The sequence below is a fragment of the Falco peregrinus genome, chromosome 2 (genome assembly GCF_023634155.1).
Source record: "Falco peregrinus isolate bFalPer1 chromosome 2, bFalPer1.pri, whole genome shotgun sequence".
Classification (NCBI taxonomy): domain Eukaryota; kingdom Metazoa; phylum Chordata; class Aves; order Falconiformes; family Falconidae; genus Falco; species Falco peregrinus.
In genome coordinates this window covers 90,136,795-90,153,938 of record NC_073722.1, presented here as the reverse complement: position 1 = coordinate 90,153,938, position 17,144 = coordinate 90,136,795, and the positions used below count along the sequence as shown (strand labels likewise).

General features: G+C 46.7%; 2 protein-coding genes and 2 non-coding genes across 8 annotated transcripts in view; 1 reads left to right on the top strand and 3 right to left on the bottom strand.

Annotated features, from left to right (window-relative positions):
- Positions 1–4,186, bottom strand: part of PXN (paxillin) — a 51,954-nt gene extending 47,768 nt beyond the window's left edge. Inside the window, exons 1-2 of the mRNA XM_055795527.1 lie at positions 4,048–4,186; positions 2,803–2,918 (exon numbers count right to left, since the gene is read on the bottom strand). Of these exons, the coding sequence (XP_055651502.1) occupies positions 2,803–2,890 (88 nt within the window). The 5' untranslated portion in view covers positions 2,891–2,918; positions 4,048–4,186. The remainder of the gene's footprint in view (positions 1–2,802; positions 2,919–4,047) is intronic.
- Positions 4,187–4,334: 148 nt separating this feature from the next.
- Positions 4,335–4,475, bottom strand: LOC114011048 (U4 spliceosomal RNA). The gene has a single exon (XR_003552790.1). It is a non-coding gene; the product is annotated as a U4 spliceosomal RNA (small nuclear RNA).
- Positions 4,476–4,953: 478 nt separating this feature from the next.
- Positions 4,954–5,094, bottom strand: LOC114011049 (U4 spliceosomal RNA). The gene has a single exon (XR_003552791.1). It is a non-coding gene; the product is annotated as a U4 spliceosomal RNA (small nuclear RNA).
- Positions 5,095–7,079: 1,985 nt separating this feature from the next.
- On the top strand, positions 7,080–16,371 carry SIRT4 (sirtuin 4). Of its 5 annotated transcripts, none has more exons than XM_013295739.3 (5): positions 7,080–7,210; positions 9,857–10,362; positions 11,043–11,337; positions 12,486–12,688; positions 16,238–16,371. In XM_013295739.3, exons 2-4 carry the CDS (start codon positions 9,863–9,865, stop codon positions 12,648–12,650), a joined length of 960 nt encoding a protein of 319 aa, XP_013151193.1. In that variant the 5' UTR covers positions 7,080–7,210; positions 9,857–9,862; the 3' UTR covers positions 12,651–12,688; positions 16,238–16,371. The 5 variants fall into 5 exon arrangements, with proteins under 5 accessions (XP_013151193.1, XP_027636659.1, XP_027636658.1 ...); XM_027780858.2 differs by lacking the exon at positions 16,238–16,371 and adding an exon at positions 13,130–13,900; XM_027780857.2 differs by lacking the exon at positions 16,238–16,371 and adding an exon at positions 12,953–13,900.
- Positions 16,372–17,144: the final 773 nt, after the last annotated feature.

The following is a 17,144-nucleotide window of genomic DNA, read 5'->3' as shown; positions in this document are numbered from 1 at the left end:
GGGGCTCCGGCCCCGGGGCAGAGCCCACCCCGCCAAGGCACCGGCCTACGGCTCCGTGCATGGCCGAGGCCGCCCGTGCCCGACCCGGAACACAAACCCAAATCCCCGTCCCCTGCAGTGGAGGAGCAGGACGCCCCGGGGGAACGTCCCCCCGAGGGCAGCGATGCATTCCTGCCCCGCAGCGCTGGGGTGCTGCTGCCTGGGAGGAGCCCTGCGCGCTGCAGCTCTGTGCCCCAAAAGCCCTCGAATGCACCGACACTTGTCAGCCCCAGGTGATTTACCCAGCCCACAGGGAAGCTTGGGCAGGTGACACCTCTCCCAAACGCTTTTCCACAAGCAGTTGCCACCATACAGGAAAGTCACCAACCACTTATTCGCTGCATTTAAAACCCCATAACAGCCCTGCTGGCTTTATCACGTGATAGTGCATCTTGAACCACTATTTCCCACTTGCCTTTCCTTTCAAACCACTACCAAATCATGCTCCAGCACAGCAAAGTTCTCCTCAGCCTTGCCCAAACCACAGAGCAGCTCCACCCTCATCAGAGCTAGTGTTTACCACTGCGCTCCGGCCAAGTCGACATGGCAGTAAAAACAGTTGCTCAGCCCAAGCGTCCAGCTCCTAATCTGATGAGAGATACACCAAAAACTATCAGTGTGGGAACAGCTCAGGATCCAGGAAACATGACTCTTGTAGCAGTTTTCCTTACAAAATTACTACAGAGCCAGAGAATGTTCTCAAAGCTGAATGGCGCATGTCCTGTTGTCAAGCCGAGATTACAGGATTGCATTTTCATAAAACCAGAGAATATGAGGTCACCTGCTAGCAATCTCTGATGCTTTATTTTTCGCTCTCTAGGCACAAACACACCCAGTTTCCCCAGCTAGCACAGTTCAATAGACATCATTATTTCCTGTGTTAAAACACACTATAACGAGAACTATCACTAGGGGGGCAGGGAAATATCCCCTCTGTAGTCTCAGCCAATGCTTGAGAATAATCGACAGCCTCCAGGAAATTCATTCCAGGTTTTACTTCAAATACAGGACTTCTCAGAAAATGACATCCTTACCTAGATCTAAGTATGATACAAATATAAGCAAAGGCTTTTACCGCATGCTTCACCAGCAGGATCTCACCTGACACCCCTCTCGCTGGTCCCTGAGCAGAATATAAAACATTGTTTGAAAGGACTGTTACATTTTCTCAAAACCTATCCTTGGCTGTACAACTATGGTTTCAGGATGTGTCCCCCCAGGCGGAGCAACAAAACCACTAGCATTTACTGGCAGCATAGGGGACCTAACATCATCAGGAACACATGCTTTCCTGGGATCTGTATGTTTCTTCTAACAACACAGGGCTGGCATCTGTCTTGACTTGAGTTATATTTTAACCTACATATAAATAATGTGACCACTGTGCTCTGTTCATGTTGTAGTCTGGTATGCAATTTTTATCTTCAGCTTCCTGTGTTGTCCTTTGGGAGTCTGGAAGTGACTGCAAATCAAGAAAGCAGTTTCTAGTCTGTCTCAGAACTGAAATTAACATGTCATAGCACCAATTAGGGTTGCACCCACAAGAAATAGGTTGTGTCCATACTGCTCAGCGTAAAAAACCAAAAACAAAACCAAGTCATTGCCACTAAAGCTTTGCCTATGGCTTCAACGCTGCTGTGAAAGGATCAGTGAGGTGGAAAGGCTGGGCTGTCACGAGTGATACTTGTCCTCTAGTAATATGGCTTTTAAAACCAACGTTACTCCCATTGCACTCCTCATTGCCAGGTGCTGTTCATAACTGAATTCTTCTTCACACACTAGCATTTCTTACTTAAAATTGTCAGTCCTTAACCTTCCCATGATAGCCTAAGGAGTAGGAGCAGATTAAAACCCAGGATGCTAAGACAACTGCTCAGTGGTGTGGGCTCAAGCTAAACTCACCCCAAAGTTCACCCTCTCCTGTCCTTCCTAACACCCTGGAACTCCTGTTTTCTCATCATCTACCTGCTCTCTGCCTCTGAAACTCTCACTGATTCACAGAAACCTGCTTGCTGCTCTAGCGTCATCCTTATGCAGCTGCCAGGAGAAGCAGCTGCACTTCTCCAGTGATGGCCACCTCCAGCAAACTCCCACCAGAGCAGCATACCCAGCGCTCGCCCAGAGGCTGCTGACAGGGCTGAGGGGAAAGTGACACTGACAGCACCTACACCCCTCATAACTGGTGCCAGATGGGAAGCACTAGGGAATGAAGGCAGGTGGTAGTGCATCACAGAAATGCACGCAGCTTCCTCTTGTATCATGCCCTATAAGTAAGACTATATCTTAGTCATATGACTCAACTTATCCTTATCATTCGCAGAAGGTGTGACAAGAAGTTATTGCCCCCATTTGCAGATAGGAAATAGGGCTGGGAGCTGGAAATCAAGTCAGACAGTGAATCAATATCAACCCAACGTTGGACTTCAGGACTTCCTGGCTCTACACAACCCAAGTGTTCAGGGCATTGCTCAAGGCATCCTTCCCTCTTGTCAAAGCATTATTTACCAGTTACAGACCAGCTCCACAGAAGGGTGGCTTAACCCACTGATCTCCACACACTTGAAAGCCAGAGTATGGATGCATGAAGTGTCTACCTGTCCCCTTCAGGGCTGTAATCTCAGACTGGCTGCCAAACAGATGAGCAACCCAAGCTCATTTTGTAATACCTCCTGTGAAAAGCACCATTATTTACAGCAGACCATCTCTGTCAGAGAAGAACAGATATGAAGCTACTCTGACTTGTAAGGCATGTTTAGAGCTTACCTATGCACTTTGCAGAGTGACTTGAAACTGCAGAGTAATGACGATGACTTCGCTGCAGTGTGTCCTCCGTGCTCTGCCACACGGACATCACGCAGGGGGTGCAGTTCTTTCTTTGGCTTAATGCATAAAACAAAAATTCAGGCAGAGCTTTAGGCTGAAGGCAATGGCAGTAAATCTCAGCATGCAACTTCCCCATTCAAGGCCCAACTTCACACTCGTTTAAAGGATCTATTACAGTAAAACGAATGACTTGGTTTCTGGCGTAAGATGTAGGACATGACTTCACAATGCAGAATGAAAGCACCACACCAGTATATGTATTATCACAGACAGTTTTGGCAAAAGAGATGAGAACCAATCAAGTGATAAAACCAATACTTATCAACACAGTTTATATGAGCCAAACAATTACGTGAAGTGTATTACTCACTGTAAACTACATATGCCTTCGGTATTTATTAGCATGGCTTATTCTGCCAAAGGGTAACTCCATTCCTGTGCTTCAGATTTTGATTTCAAACCGATATTGCTAGCAATGAAGTACAAATGGGGGGACAAACAAAATCCATGAGGTTTCTCTGTCACTCTCTGGTCACTGTTGCGCATGATACCCCAGCAGAGCTGAATGTTACAAATAAGCCTGATAAAGAGAGAACATTAATGTTCACTACTACGTTTTCTATTCTGCCTAGTGGCGGTTTAAAACAGCTGCCTAGCTCAGGGTCTTAACCAGCCATGTAGGAGCATCTGCACAGTGCACATGACCATACAGAGAATATGAGAGTAACCCATCAGCAGTATAAAAGCTACATCTAATTCACACAAAGTGACAGAGGGCAGCTGCTTCCAGCAGAGGTTCAGCCCAGGGAGCTGGTGTGCAATGGTCATTAGTCTCCCTCCACAGAGTCTGCTTAGGTATTAAGACAACAGCTGCAAATTAGAAAGGGATGGGGTTTACTTATATAATAGGATTTTACACTAAACTTAGCAGCTGCTTTTTCCAGAGTCAAGGTTTGTGATTTCTTTGACAGTAAGGATCCTTTTTTTTTTTTTTTTTTAAAGCAAGTAACGCCAATGGATATACATTAACAAATCCACACAAAATGGAGGTTATGTACTGTGCACTGAAAGCTGTTCCCTAATGGGTTTTGGAGCACTTCTGGAGCCAGTCAAGCACAATTCAGACTTTCATTGCCCCCCCACTTCGTTCAGAAAGGCCAGCCCTGTCCTCGCTGCCTCAGCTACCTTCTGAGAGGTCACGCGCTTCAAAGGATCCTCTTCAGCAAGAGCTACACGACAAACGCTTCTCCAGCCCGCCAGTCCCTGCGCTTCCATTTTCACGGACCGATTATTCCCCCTTCAGCAGCTGTGATAGAACAAGGTGACGACCGAACCCTCCATGTATCAAATCCCGTCTTTGCCAGGCACTGCCGGCGAGGAGAACCCGCTGCACCCACACAGTGACCCCGACGGCACATTATGTCAGTTCTCAGGGCTCATTTTTTATTTCTCTTTTTAACCTCTAAATTCAGTCTCCGTAGAGACTGTCAAAAATTGCCAATGCCGACTATATTTCAAGTCGTCATGGCGGGGTATTGGGAAAAGTTTTCAATTAGCAATAATCGCGCCTCGGATTAACCTCATTGGCTACGATACTGCCACTGCGCAAAGCTGACCCCACGGCGCCGCCACCGCCGCCCCTCAGGCCGGGGCCGCCGCCCCGCTCCCGGCGAGTCCCCTCCCCGCCCGCGGTCCGCCCCGCGCTTCCGCCGGCAGCGCTCCCCGCCCGCCGCCGTGCCCCCCGCGCGCCGCCGGAGCGAAGCCCCCCGATTTTCCCCTCCGTTCAGCGCGCCGGGCCGCCGCGAAGCTTGCTGGGAAGGAATATGCAAAGTAGGCGTGCCGTCAGTGCGGGCAGCCGGTTGCCCACCGGCTCAGCGTACCGTTAGCCCCATCTCGGGGCACCCCAGCCTGCGAGGGGCGGCGCACCACTGCCAGCCCCGAGCAGACCCAGCAGGCGGTGAGCCCTAGGCCAGCCGAATCGTTCCCCACGTATCCCACCCAGCACCAGCGACCCAAGCCCGGGAAGCGCCAGCCCCAGCGACCCACGCAGCCCCGTCCTCCGCGAATCTGTCTTTAACCATAGGAAAGCAGCCTCCGGAGAGGCCCTCAAAAATTGCCGATGCCGACTATATTTCAAGTCGTCATGGCGGGGTATTGGGAAAAGTTTTCAATTAGCAATAATCGCGCCTCGGATTAACCTCATCGGCTACGATACTGCCACTGCGCAAAGCTGGTAGCTGCCTGCGCCCTGCCGACCCCCCCCGCCGCCGCCCCGCCGCCGCGGTCAGAGCGCGCAGTCGCGCCCCCACGCGCCCCCCCCGGCCCGCGCCGCCGCGCCCCCCGCGCGCCCCCGCCGCGCTACCGGCGGGGCCGGGGCGGGGGATAACGGCGGGGGGAGGCCGGGCAGCGCGGCCGCCGCGCCACGCGGGGGGTGCCGGGAGGGCGCTATGGAAATGAGCGCCAGGGAGGTGCTGCCCCTGGCGGGGGGGGCGGAGCGTACGCGGCGGATCGGGGGCTCCTGGGCCCCGGTGGCACCACGGCAAAGGCTGCACCCAGCGACTGGAAAACACTTTTAAGATTTTTAAACGGTAACAGCCTGACGGCCGTTTAGACTCACAGAACTGACAAAGGGTCGTGGCCCACGGCCCCGCAGGGTTGGCACCGGGCAAGTGGGATGCGCTGCGCTTCTCCCTCGCGATGGCAAAATTACACAGTGCTATATACAGGCTCGGGCTCGTCTGGGCTTTGAAATAACTGTAAGAGGCAAGAAAAATAGATTTAAACCTCCTGCAATGTTTTGAACTAATTAGCAAGAGCTATTTGGAGACTGCATTTGCAAAGCAGTCCAAATTACCAGAAAGAGCCCATTCTGTGTACAATAGGTGAGCACCTAGTAGCTGGCTGCTACCGTGCAGCAGTCTGGACTTCTTCCTATTTATTTGCTCTTCAGAAAAATAAGGCTCCTTTGAAACAAAAAGCCCAAACCCCTTGTTGCCAGGCAATTTGTACAGCTTATGATGTGATTATTGAGACTGAAACCTGCACTGAGCAGACAGGCGTGATCGGCTCCTGCCAGGGGGCACGGGGCAGGCAGCAGGCAGGTCAGCACAGCCCTGTGGTTAAAAACTAGCTGCGTTGTGTCAGCTCTGGCATGGACCAACAGCACATGCACAGCACCGTGGGCCACACGAGGACTCAAAGGGGTCACCACAAGTAGCCACTCCTGCCTGCTTAGGAAGGAGGATCTGCAGGATCAACTGGGAAACATTGGAAGAAATCCCTCCCACTAAAGGGGCGCTGAGGAGTGGAAGCAACTGGTGCAGTTCTGCAGTGATGGGGCTGCGCTGATCCAACAGCTCATTTCGGTGGAGAGGTGGTCCCGGCCCTCCCTGCTCCCTTCTGCCAGCTGTCAGGTTCCACTGAGCCAGCTCCCCAGGCCAGCAGATACCCACCTCCTGCAAAGCTGTAAAGGGCAAGGCAAGCCCTAGGCTGAGCCCAGGAATGTGGTGGTGAACTGTGCAACTGCTATGAGCCCTTTGGTGGCTCAGAATTTAATCCTGAAGTGGCTTAGGGTGTCTGACTGTGCCCTGGCAGAGGTCCAGCCAGATCAAAGAAACAACTGCCCTCTCATTGTTCATCCACACCTCCTCTGAAAGCTGAGCGGAGATCACTTGTCCCATGCCAACCTCTTGGGTCTTGTCCGGCCCCACTAACTGCAGGACAATGGACCAGATTTTCATTATTTGTCCATCCTTGTTGCCACAGGCTCTTTCCACATCTATCACCAAAAACTTTTTTGTATCATCCCATCCATCAACCATGAACATCAGGACTGCCAGACAGGCCCATCTCTCCTGGGGCCAAAAGAAGAGTGCCAAAAACCAGTAAATCTATCAGCCCAGCATGCTCTCATAGCCTCCAACAATTTACATCTCAGGGAATTCCTGAGCTAGAAGAGATGTCTTTAACAGCCCTCAGGGGATTTTTGTTCCGTTATTTGTTTAGTCACATTTTAAGCCTAAAACCTGTTAGTATCAAGTGAAAAGGAAATGCACCTTTTAGAAGGACAAGTATTTACAAGGCATTTGTCAAAGCCATTACTTGCCTTTGTATCAAATCAAATCTGAATTTATTGTATGTTTCCTTGAGGGCAGCTATACAGCTCCTGGCGTTTTCAGATTAACTTTATCAGGTGTTAGGAACTCGCGGGTTTTTTCCTCTGAAGCATGGGAATTGTAGTCTTCGTGCTTAGGGCTTAATTTCTTCGAGAACTACATTTCCCAGAAAACTCCTCTTCCGGCAGGTCTGCCCTTCCCTGCCGCGGTCCGGCTCGGCAGCATTATGCAAGGTAAGCTTTCAGGCGTTATTCACCGTATCGCTCTTATTTCATTAGATGTGTTCGGTTCGGCTGTTACCCCCCCCACACACCGTCATTATTACAGCAAAAGAGACCCGGATGACGTGGGTGTCCCTCTGGATTTCTGGCCTGTAACCATTTGTAGAAATCTGTTTATCTTCTCCCTTGAACTTGTCTGATCTCTCTGTGGAGCATTTTTGATGCATGTTAAAACCAAACTGTAACCTCAGATTTCGATAGGTACATATGAAGAGTTTCATTTATTATGTGCAGTTGTTGCTATTTTTTTAATCTGAGCAGTTTCATTTCAAAAGCAGTTTTGCATTTCACAGGAAATACTCCGTCCTTTCTAAGTTTCTCTTCTACACTGTCCTACTTCGATGCTTCACAGCACCTCTCAAACATACCTGTTACTTTTGCTGCTGGGCCTACCATTGCCTTTTCTCCCTTGTGGGCCAACCCATAGTATATCTCCATGTCATTCCCTCAAAACATTTCCTTCTGAGAGATCATTTGATCATAAGGGACAGGAACAGAAAAATTTCATCAGTGAAAGCAATTTAAATACTGTCAAACTGGCTTAACAGCCTTTGGGGAGCATCATGACAGAAGTTAGTCTCAAAGCAAATTACAATTTATTGATAGACTTTGTCCCTTCGTATTAATTCATTTGGAAAGTAAAGCCTCTTCTGAGGGAATGCCCAACACAACTCCTGCTAAACAGTAAAACAAGGCAAAAATCATTGCAAACAGAATCACTGCTTAGATTTAAAAAGTAATTCAGACTATGGCAGAAGTCCAATCTTCCCTGTAATTCAACTGACTGTGACACAAAGGCTTGAGGACTGGAGATTAACTGAGACAAATCTACTCTTCGGCACTAGCATCAATCTAGAATGACGATACTTAACAGCTGAACACCCAAATTTCAGATCTATTTAAATATTGCTCTATTTACCGTAAGAAATGTTACTTGAGGGGGACTGGGGACTTGAGGCAAAGCAATTCAGACACAGCAGGAATTTTAAAACCATCCAGGCAGTGAAGCACAGGCCATCAAAAGTACTTGGGTGCCAGCCTTTTAGACACATAAGCTCACCACTTACATACCTCTGATTTTCTCAGAGCCACCACAGATCTCACAGACACGGCAAGTTTCCTGTAGGCAGCATTTACGAAACTGCCCATGTGCTTTAACCATCTGACAGCTAACAGGCTGCGCAGAGCCCTCCTTCAAACCACTGCCTCTAACACCTGAACAGGATCTGCTCCAGCAGGCTGAGGACTCTCCCAGGGAGACCCAGTCCCTTAGGTGTCCTCCTATTAATTTGTAATGGTGAGGGCAGAAGTGTGAGTGGGCATGAAGCTGCATGCAGGTGTCCCACACTACCAAGTGAACTCTAAATACCAGACTATCTGGGGCCTGTTGCAATCACTTTTTAGAGATCACCCCCTTTTACCAGTAATTAAAGTCATTCCTCCTCTCATCTCATACATAGATCTCATACAAACCCCTTTGCTAAGTGAGATGGTGGGAGGAAGAAATAGCAGACAGTTAATTCTCAGTACAGTTTCTTTCAAAATGTTTTGTACTTTATATGCAAAACCCATAGAAAGGCCCACAAAAATAGTGAAATGGAGAAAAGAGAACTGCAGACTACTAGAAAAACCAAACAAAATTAAGGTCCAAACCAATCCGCTCCTGTCACAACAGGTCCCGTGCACAATTCCAGGCCGCTTGTCAGCAAAGCCATCCTGCCACCTGCCTCCAACAGGGCATGCCGTTCCTCCCTTAAAGCAGGATATCCCTTCCATTCCTACCTGCCAGGCAGCTGTTTCTGGACCCCACACATTTGGGTGATCCCTTCTCTCTAAGTGAGAAGCAAAGCAGTACCCCTCTGCCTCTCCACTGACTATGAGGTGGTGGCACCCACAAAGGAGGATGTGCCAGAGGCATTTAGGCAGTGTCCTAATCATCTGCAGTCCCATTACAAGGCCTGTTCTGCACCAGGCCTTTATTTAAAAAAAAAACAACACAACAACCAAACACCACAACAGGAGTAACTCCAGTCAAGGCCTTTGTCCTGATAAAGCAACATTTCAAGGTTGTTTTTCGTTCCCCACAACACATGCAAAGGATGAGGTAAATAGAAAGGACTGATTTGGAGCAGGCAGAATGTTAAAGAAAGCAGAGCAAGAGTCCCTTCTGAGGAGCAACCAACCAAACAGTGCCTCTGGGGCGGGGTGCTTGGCCCTCCTGCCATTTATTCTCTACCCTGTTGCATATATCTGGGAAAGACTTTGCATGCTCTGGTCTTTCTGGGCTCTTTACAAGTCCTTTTAGGCAGCGGTGCTACACACTGGGACAGAAAGAAGGAATCCTACAAGTCAGGGGTGCCAACTTTGTCCTTGTACCTTGAGCAGTCCTCAGTGTTGCTGTCTGTCAAAGGACATACAAATGCTGTCTTCAGACTGTGGGCTTTAGTTAACATTTCCAAAATTATTTGTGTTTCTTTACTTAAAACAGAGCAACAAATAATTATTGGCATAATTTTCCAGAGAATCCCAAGAAAATGGGATTAAGGACATGCTCTTTGCTTTCTTTAATGTGCTGTGTGTTCTGTTCTTGGCTTTCAGCTGAACATGTTATCTGCTAGGAAGTTGTCTGGAGTTTGCAGAGCCATCAGATTCCATCATTGCAGGTCCCAGTCTGTATCCAGAACCTCTCCAAACTTGGCTTTTGTGCCAGCCTGTCTTCCCCCAGATCCTGTGGAAGTAGAAGAGCTGCAGCACTTTGTTTCTAACTCCAAGAGGCTGTTTGTAATGACTGGAGCTGGAATCTCAACTGAATCTGGGATCCCAGATTACCGCTCTGAGGGTGTTGGACTCTACGCCAGGACAGACAGACGGCCCATCCAGCATGCTGAGTTCATCCGTAGCGCCAGTGCCCGGCAGCGGTACTGGGCAAGAAACTTTGTGGGCTGGCCCCAGTTCTCCTCCCATCAGCCGAACACAGCACACCTGGTACTAAGAAACTGGGAAAAGCTGGGGAAGCTGCACTGGCTGGTGACCCAGAATGTGGATGCTCTTCACACCAAAGCTGGGAGCCAGCGCATGACAGAATTGCACGGCTGCACACACAGGTACTCTCTGTTGGCAGAAGGAAAATGGTTAATCCTCTGGTCTCTTGTTCAGGCTGACTGACAAGCAGGTGCAGTGTTGGCTGCTGAGAAAGGAGGCAAAATGTCAGTTCCTGGAGATGACATGCTCAAAGGTGGTGTTGCACTGTGGTGGAGAAAAAGATCACAGAAAGAGTGCTATTCACAGCACAGTATTTAAGAAACATGGAACACCACTCCTTTTTTTTTTTTTTTGGAGCATTATTTGGATGATTTCTCTTGAGCCTGCATCAGTCAGAATTTCCCCATTCCTTGCTACAGCAAATGTCCTCTTAGCGAAGAGGACAAGGGGATCCCAAGGATGCAAGATCACCCAGGGCTAATCAGAGCGGATTAGTGCTAGAAATGCACAGGATGAGTAGACTGGAGAAGGGCCACAGCCTAGGTGTGATCGCCCAAAGTTTACAGAAGAAAAAGCACAGCCTGAACTGTGAGAGGGGATGCACGGTAGGGTTCAAAGCACTTCCTCTATAAGATTCCTACAAAGCAACAATCAGAGGTAGAAAGACAGCTTCTTGACCTGTACGGTTTGGTAAATAAATGTGCATAATGATGACAGACTTCCAGGCCTTCTAAGGAACCAGTTACAGTCTCCAGATCAGCTGACATGAAACTCTCCATTAAGACTTTGCTCTCAATTTCAGGGTTTTCTGCCTGGCCTGTGGTGACCAAATCTTGCGCTCCGAGCTTCAGGAGCACTTTGAAGCTCTAAATCCTACCTGGAAAGCTGAAGCATTTGGTGTGGCTCCAGATGGGGATGTCTTCTTGACGGATGAGCAGGTGTGTAATTTCCAAGTCCCAGCCTGCAGTAAATGTGGGGGAATCCTGAAGCCCGATGTTACATTCTTTGGAGACACAGTGAGCCGGGAAAAAGTGAGTTTTGTGCACGAACGCCTGGCGGAATCAGACTCCATGCTGGTGGCAGGATCCTCTATGCAGGTAAATAGGTCTTCCTGCCATACTGTATTCCTATTTCTGTGCTACTCTGCCTGCAACAATCCTTGGTCCCACAGTTTAGGACTACTAATTGCTTGTGGATAAGAACAGCCTCTCCAGAGCTGCTTTGTATTTTATTTTTACTGTGGTTGGAATCTGGCTTCATGGTTAGCCTGGCCTGTTTTGGCTTCCCTGTCACTATTGCCAGTCTAGTTCATGCTGCTATAAATAACTCCATTCAGACCTCTCTCTGCTGCCTCCTCCATCAGTATGTTGTAGGTTCACAATTCCCATAAAGCCAAGACACCTAATACAATTCAGTCCTGCAGAGATCACCACCCAACATTTTTCTGCTTGACTGTTTAGCCTTTGGCAGCTTTCTAGGCCTCGTGGCACACTGAAATACCAGATTTTAGGACCTCTTGATTCCGAATAAAATTTTCAATAAGAGAGCAGAAATATCTCTGCTTGCTGCTTAGGATTGTCCTTTGTATCACCATATGTTTTCTCCATTAGCTGCTTATCTATAAGGTAAGGTAGTTTAGAAACCCCAGTTGTTTAACCTGTGGAAGTTTTTGTAATATAGTTTGTATAAGATAATTTTTTTCCAGGAACAAGTCTGTTACATTAAAAAAACACTACTCTAATTCCTCCCAGAATGAGATAAAAACAGAGCTGCCTGATTGCCTTGGCTTCAGGATACTGGAGACAAATTCCTTAGGCTTGCACTTCTTAAGCTTATAATCCTTTGTACAGGAATGATTGAAATGCCTTAGGTTCATTCTTGTACTACCTAAGCTGGGCCATGTGAGAACCATCAAAGTAGAAGCATTTAAGTACCTATGATAACTAATAAAAACTGCTGCAGAGATTTACTAAAAGACAAGGACATTTCCCTTCAATGTACTATGAAGTTTCAATTTCTATGAACCTGCAAATCCTTCACTGACAGAGGTTAAAAGTTGTTCTTCTCTGTGCACTTCTGAATGAAGACATTTCCTACCTGAATTCAGTGCAGTTGCCTAACACAGCACGTACGTATGGCCCCTTTTCCAACTCTCAACAGCAACTATTTTAAATTTCCTTACTCCTTTCTGTAGCTCTTCTTTTGCCTAAGCTACCAGTAATTTTGTCTTCTGGTATTCCTGCAGGTATACTCTGGCTACAGGTTTGCTCTCGCTGCCCGGGAGAAGCAGCTGCCAATTGCGATCCTTAACATTGGGCCTACGAGGTTAGATCACTTTGCATCCTTAAAACTCAATTCCCGCTGTGGAGAGCTGCTGCCTTTGATTGTTGTAGATGACACAACAAGCTGAGCTTCTGTAGCTATCAGGAGTAAAATTATTTCTACAAGGTGAGTACCTCCCTGGTCAGTCACCTTACAGGGTAAGAAGATGGGTTCCCATCAAAAGCTGAGGCTGAGATGTGCTGATTAAAAATATGTCCCCACAGTGTGCACTAAAATATGGCTGTAAATTTTCATCTGTTCACATGGGCCATGATACTGTTTCCCATGATCATAAACAAAAAGCATACTAAGTGCTAACACTCCCAGAAAACTGGGCAAGAGTAGCCAGAAGACTCAGCAGTGTTGAATTCCCATCTGTTTGTCACTCAGAAAACTACAGAGTATCATCTGCGGATTCAGAGAACCTGATCAACACGGCCTTCGCAACTGACAATTCAAAAGCTGTGCCTGGTTGAACTGATCCAGCTAATCCTAATCAAAACACTCCTGTTTAAAATAATCAACTCCACCTATAAAGCAGCTTCTTTCTTCCCTCCATTCGTGCAGGATTCATCATCTCAGCAGGGGAAAACCTCAATCTAAGAGGCAGCTGTGAGATCCAGTGCGTGGCCCCTGATGACACCAGGAGAGGGCAGCAAGCCTCGCACATGTCAACCTGAGCAGTTTGCTCCATTGAAACTGTATCTCCACTTAAACAGGATGATGATGATGAAAAAAGTACTTTTCTGCTTTACTTTGCCATTGTAAACAGTGCCTTTTCATTCACTGGGACAGGATAATCAGACTACCATATCTGAGAACAAAATACCTTTCTTATAATTGTCCCCAGAGCAGAGTGAGGGACAGGGATTTTGACTGAGTGACTTGAGGCTATAGCACAGGGGGCGATGTGGAAAACCACAGTATCTGCTTGAGGATTCAGTACCACTAGCTGGCAGCTGTAGAGCATGCGAAGAGGAAAAGGAGGCAAGAGGAACTGCAGTTGTCATTTAAAAAAAAAAATGGTTCAAAATAGAAGCTGAACAAGAATACTGCTCTTGTAAGAGATTATTTGAAAGCACAGACTACAAGGCTGACTACTTCCAGCAAGGAGGAGAAGTCAGCATTTCTCTCAACTGTCAGCTGACAAGCTAAACTGCTTACTATCTGAACCCTTTAAAAATTATATATTATTGAGATGCCAGAGGAGTTGCTTCAAGCTAATCTGACCAGCACTGCTTTCATTGTGGGCTGCTACATTTTCCAGAATGCATTTTTGAAGATGTTATTTAATTAATGAATAGCTAAGTAGTGAATTAAAATTGTTTACAAGATTGATACTATTTGCATTGTAATTGCCTCTCCCTCCTATGACTTATTTAAGTACAGTCTCGATAGCCAGTTTAAATTCATTTTTTCTATTGCAAAAATGCAGGATGCAATTACTAACAGCTGATGAATTAAGAGAGAAATACAATTAAATCTGTACAATAGGTCTCCCTCAGGAGGTAATCTCAAGCTATTAATAGATGTAATTTTCCACACTCCTAACAGGAGATCCATCACTATGAGGTAACCATTTTTTGTTGATCCTTAGGGTAGTGATGTAAGCCATATTAAACCATTTATGGAATAAAAGACAGAATCTTGCCCAGACTAAAACACTTAAATTTTCAACCCGACCTTCTGCATGAATCTACCACTCCCCTTCTGGCTCTGAAGGAGATTAATTGTTGGGGTCTTTCAAATGCCCCAGGTCCTACTCTTCACATAACATGTCCTGTATTTATATTTTGACAAGAACTGCAACAAGCAGTTGGAAGCAGGGATGCCAGTCATCTGCTAAAAGGTCAAGTAGCAAAGCAAGGACAACTGACCATATGATGCTAAGTTCTTTTTTCCTTTGCTGTTGATTCAAATCCATGCCAGGCAGGAGCAAAGAAAGCACAGAATCTAAGGGATTCTTAGGCACCCAATTTCTGCAGAAGGTAGAGAAAATAAAGATAATGAACACATTTCAAGATTTGGCTATTATGGGTCAGAGGAGAGATGGCTTCAGTTAGAAGCCAAGCAGGATAAGTTCAGGACCACTACCTGCATTCTGCTCTCATTTAATGGAGATGCCACTTTCCATTGAGTTAGGTATCTGCTGTTCAGTAGTGAAGAAAGCTCACAAGTGTCACTCCATCTTTAGCACAGTACAGCGGTCCTGCTAACCACAGCTTTTGTAGAAATCATTGCTAAGGCATAGCAGTCTCCACACACAGCCAGGGAGCTTGCACAGAGTGTTTATTTGCATAGGCTTTTCCATGTAGGAAGAGAAGTTTATGCCTCCTTAGCAGAGGAACTAGGGCTGGGTTTCTCACTATCCATGTCATCTTCTGCACCACCTTGAAACTTGCATGACATAGGTGTATTAAAAATGAAGGCTGCAGGTTTAGTGCCAGTAGAGCCAGCATTTTGAGGAGGTGTGGGAGCATTACCAAGAAGTCTAAACCAATAAAACGTTTCCAGTGAGGACTTGGCATTAGCAACATGACAGGTAACTAAACCTTCCACATCTGTCCCTGCCTTTTCTCCATTTCAGCAGCTGAGCCTGTGGGAAAGGAGTCGGGGTGTCTCTTCAGCATCACTAATAAATAAGTCATGTTACCCTGACCCTCTGCTGATTATACTATATACTTTTAAGTCATTAGGAGAATGACTTACAGTAAATTAACATTACAGTAAATTTCCTGTGCATAGTTTATTACTATAGGTTAATAAGCATATATACAAGTATATGAGGCTGAGATGAAGGAGTTCCTTTTTTTTTGGTTCTGCTAAGCTGATCCAGCACTACTAGAATTGACTACTTTTAGAGCAGGATCAGAGCACTTCACCTCTTAACAAGTTCCCCAAGACACCATTGAGAAATAAGTTCACTCAATAGAAAAATGCCAGAGAAAGCCTGAAGTTCCTACACAAAAAGCCAGATCTACATCACTTTGATGCTGACTGACACCTTCCTGCCACTCCTTGGGGACTACCTGTGTGGGAAGATGCAATGCAGAGAGATAACAGCTACCAGAAAATAACTATGTCATTGCAGATAGCTAGCAAAGATCTATCCCAAGAAGTTTGTGTTCTCAGCTTACTGATGTACTTACCAGCCTGGAGGGAGTTACAGAAGCCTCCAGGGTTGAGTGCTATAGGATGTGAAGTAGCCATGCTGTGGGAAACCAACAAACCCAGTAAAAGAACTGACCTAGTGTTCAGCTTTATTCTCTCGGCCTATGCAGAATTCACAAGGGAGGAGGCCTTTAAAAGGGGGAGAAATATTGTTCCTAGAAGACTAAACAAAAGGATGGTAATCTTTGTGTTACTAGCTGAAACTAATGGAAAGTGTTACAGAGCTGGAGCAGTGTTCTCTTCCCCCATCACCCGGAAGGAAACACAATCCTTTCTACCTATCTTGTCTGCTTTAAGCCAGCCTTATCCTCCATATGATTCAATCCTCTTCTGCCTTTTCTGGCTCACTGTTGTTAGATCACCAATATTTTAGATCAGGGCTTGAAATCATAGCTCTGTCCACCTGTGGGTTGGCAAAAGTACACATCAGACACCAGCACAAGGAAATATTTTACCATGAAATTAGCTGAATCAATAGCTTATGCTCTTTCCTTTTTCTTACAGCTGTTCCTACCAGGACAAGCTCCTGAGGTTTGGATAGAGGAGCTGAGTGACTCATAATGGATTTTTCTGCTGCTTCTCTGAAAGTGGGGTTGGAGTTACCCAAAGCAAATAAAAACTTCTTCCTATCTGGCAAATCTTGTCTTTGTTTCTGGGCAAATTCTCAGAGCAAACTTTGTAACTGACTCCTGCAGCCGGAGAAAGATATTTCACATACTGTGCTCCAGTGAGGGCAGTACAGACTGCAGATGGCCTGAAGGACTTGTGCCTGGTGGGTATGGTCTAAGAGCAGCCTCCCACATCTTGTAGTCAGATTGCTCCTACTGACAGACCTGCTTATTCATGACTTCTGGAAAAGGACAAAGACCCTGGACATGGTGAACTTGGGAGCCACAGGAACCCTGGAATGAAGGCAGCTAAATCTGCTTTCTAGAGTGTTTCTTCCCCTGTTGTCCTTGGATGTTGTCCTTTCCCAGTCTTTGCAGCTGTGAGGAGGGGGGGGAGAAGTAAAAAAATATTTCAAACCAGTGCCAACTTACTGGTTTCCTCAGTCTATTCATTCAAAACCTGGGGCTTGGGCAGGACAGATGGAGTCTTCCTCTCACATAACCTGTCCTAGGACAACCCCAGGTAAACAATTGAAAGCAACAGTCCTAGAAGGCTGTCTAGAGTCAATCAGAAAGGAATGAGGAGGGTCTCAGCCAAATGCCTGAAGTCAGATCTTCTTATCACTATACCCAGCCATTCTCTATGGTGTCTCAGTGTGGGGGTTTTGAGATCTGAATCTGGCCTTAGCAACTGTGGGTTCAGATTACAGATGAGAGAATAGTGGTGAGAGAATAAATTCACAATAGAGGACTTTGCTTCTCCAGTCCTACTGGTCTGGCCATTTTCATCACTGATAGATACT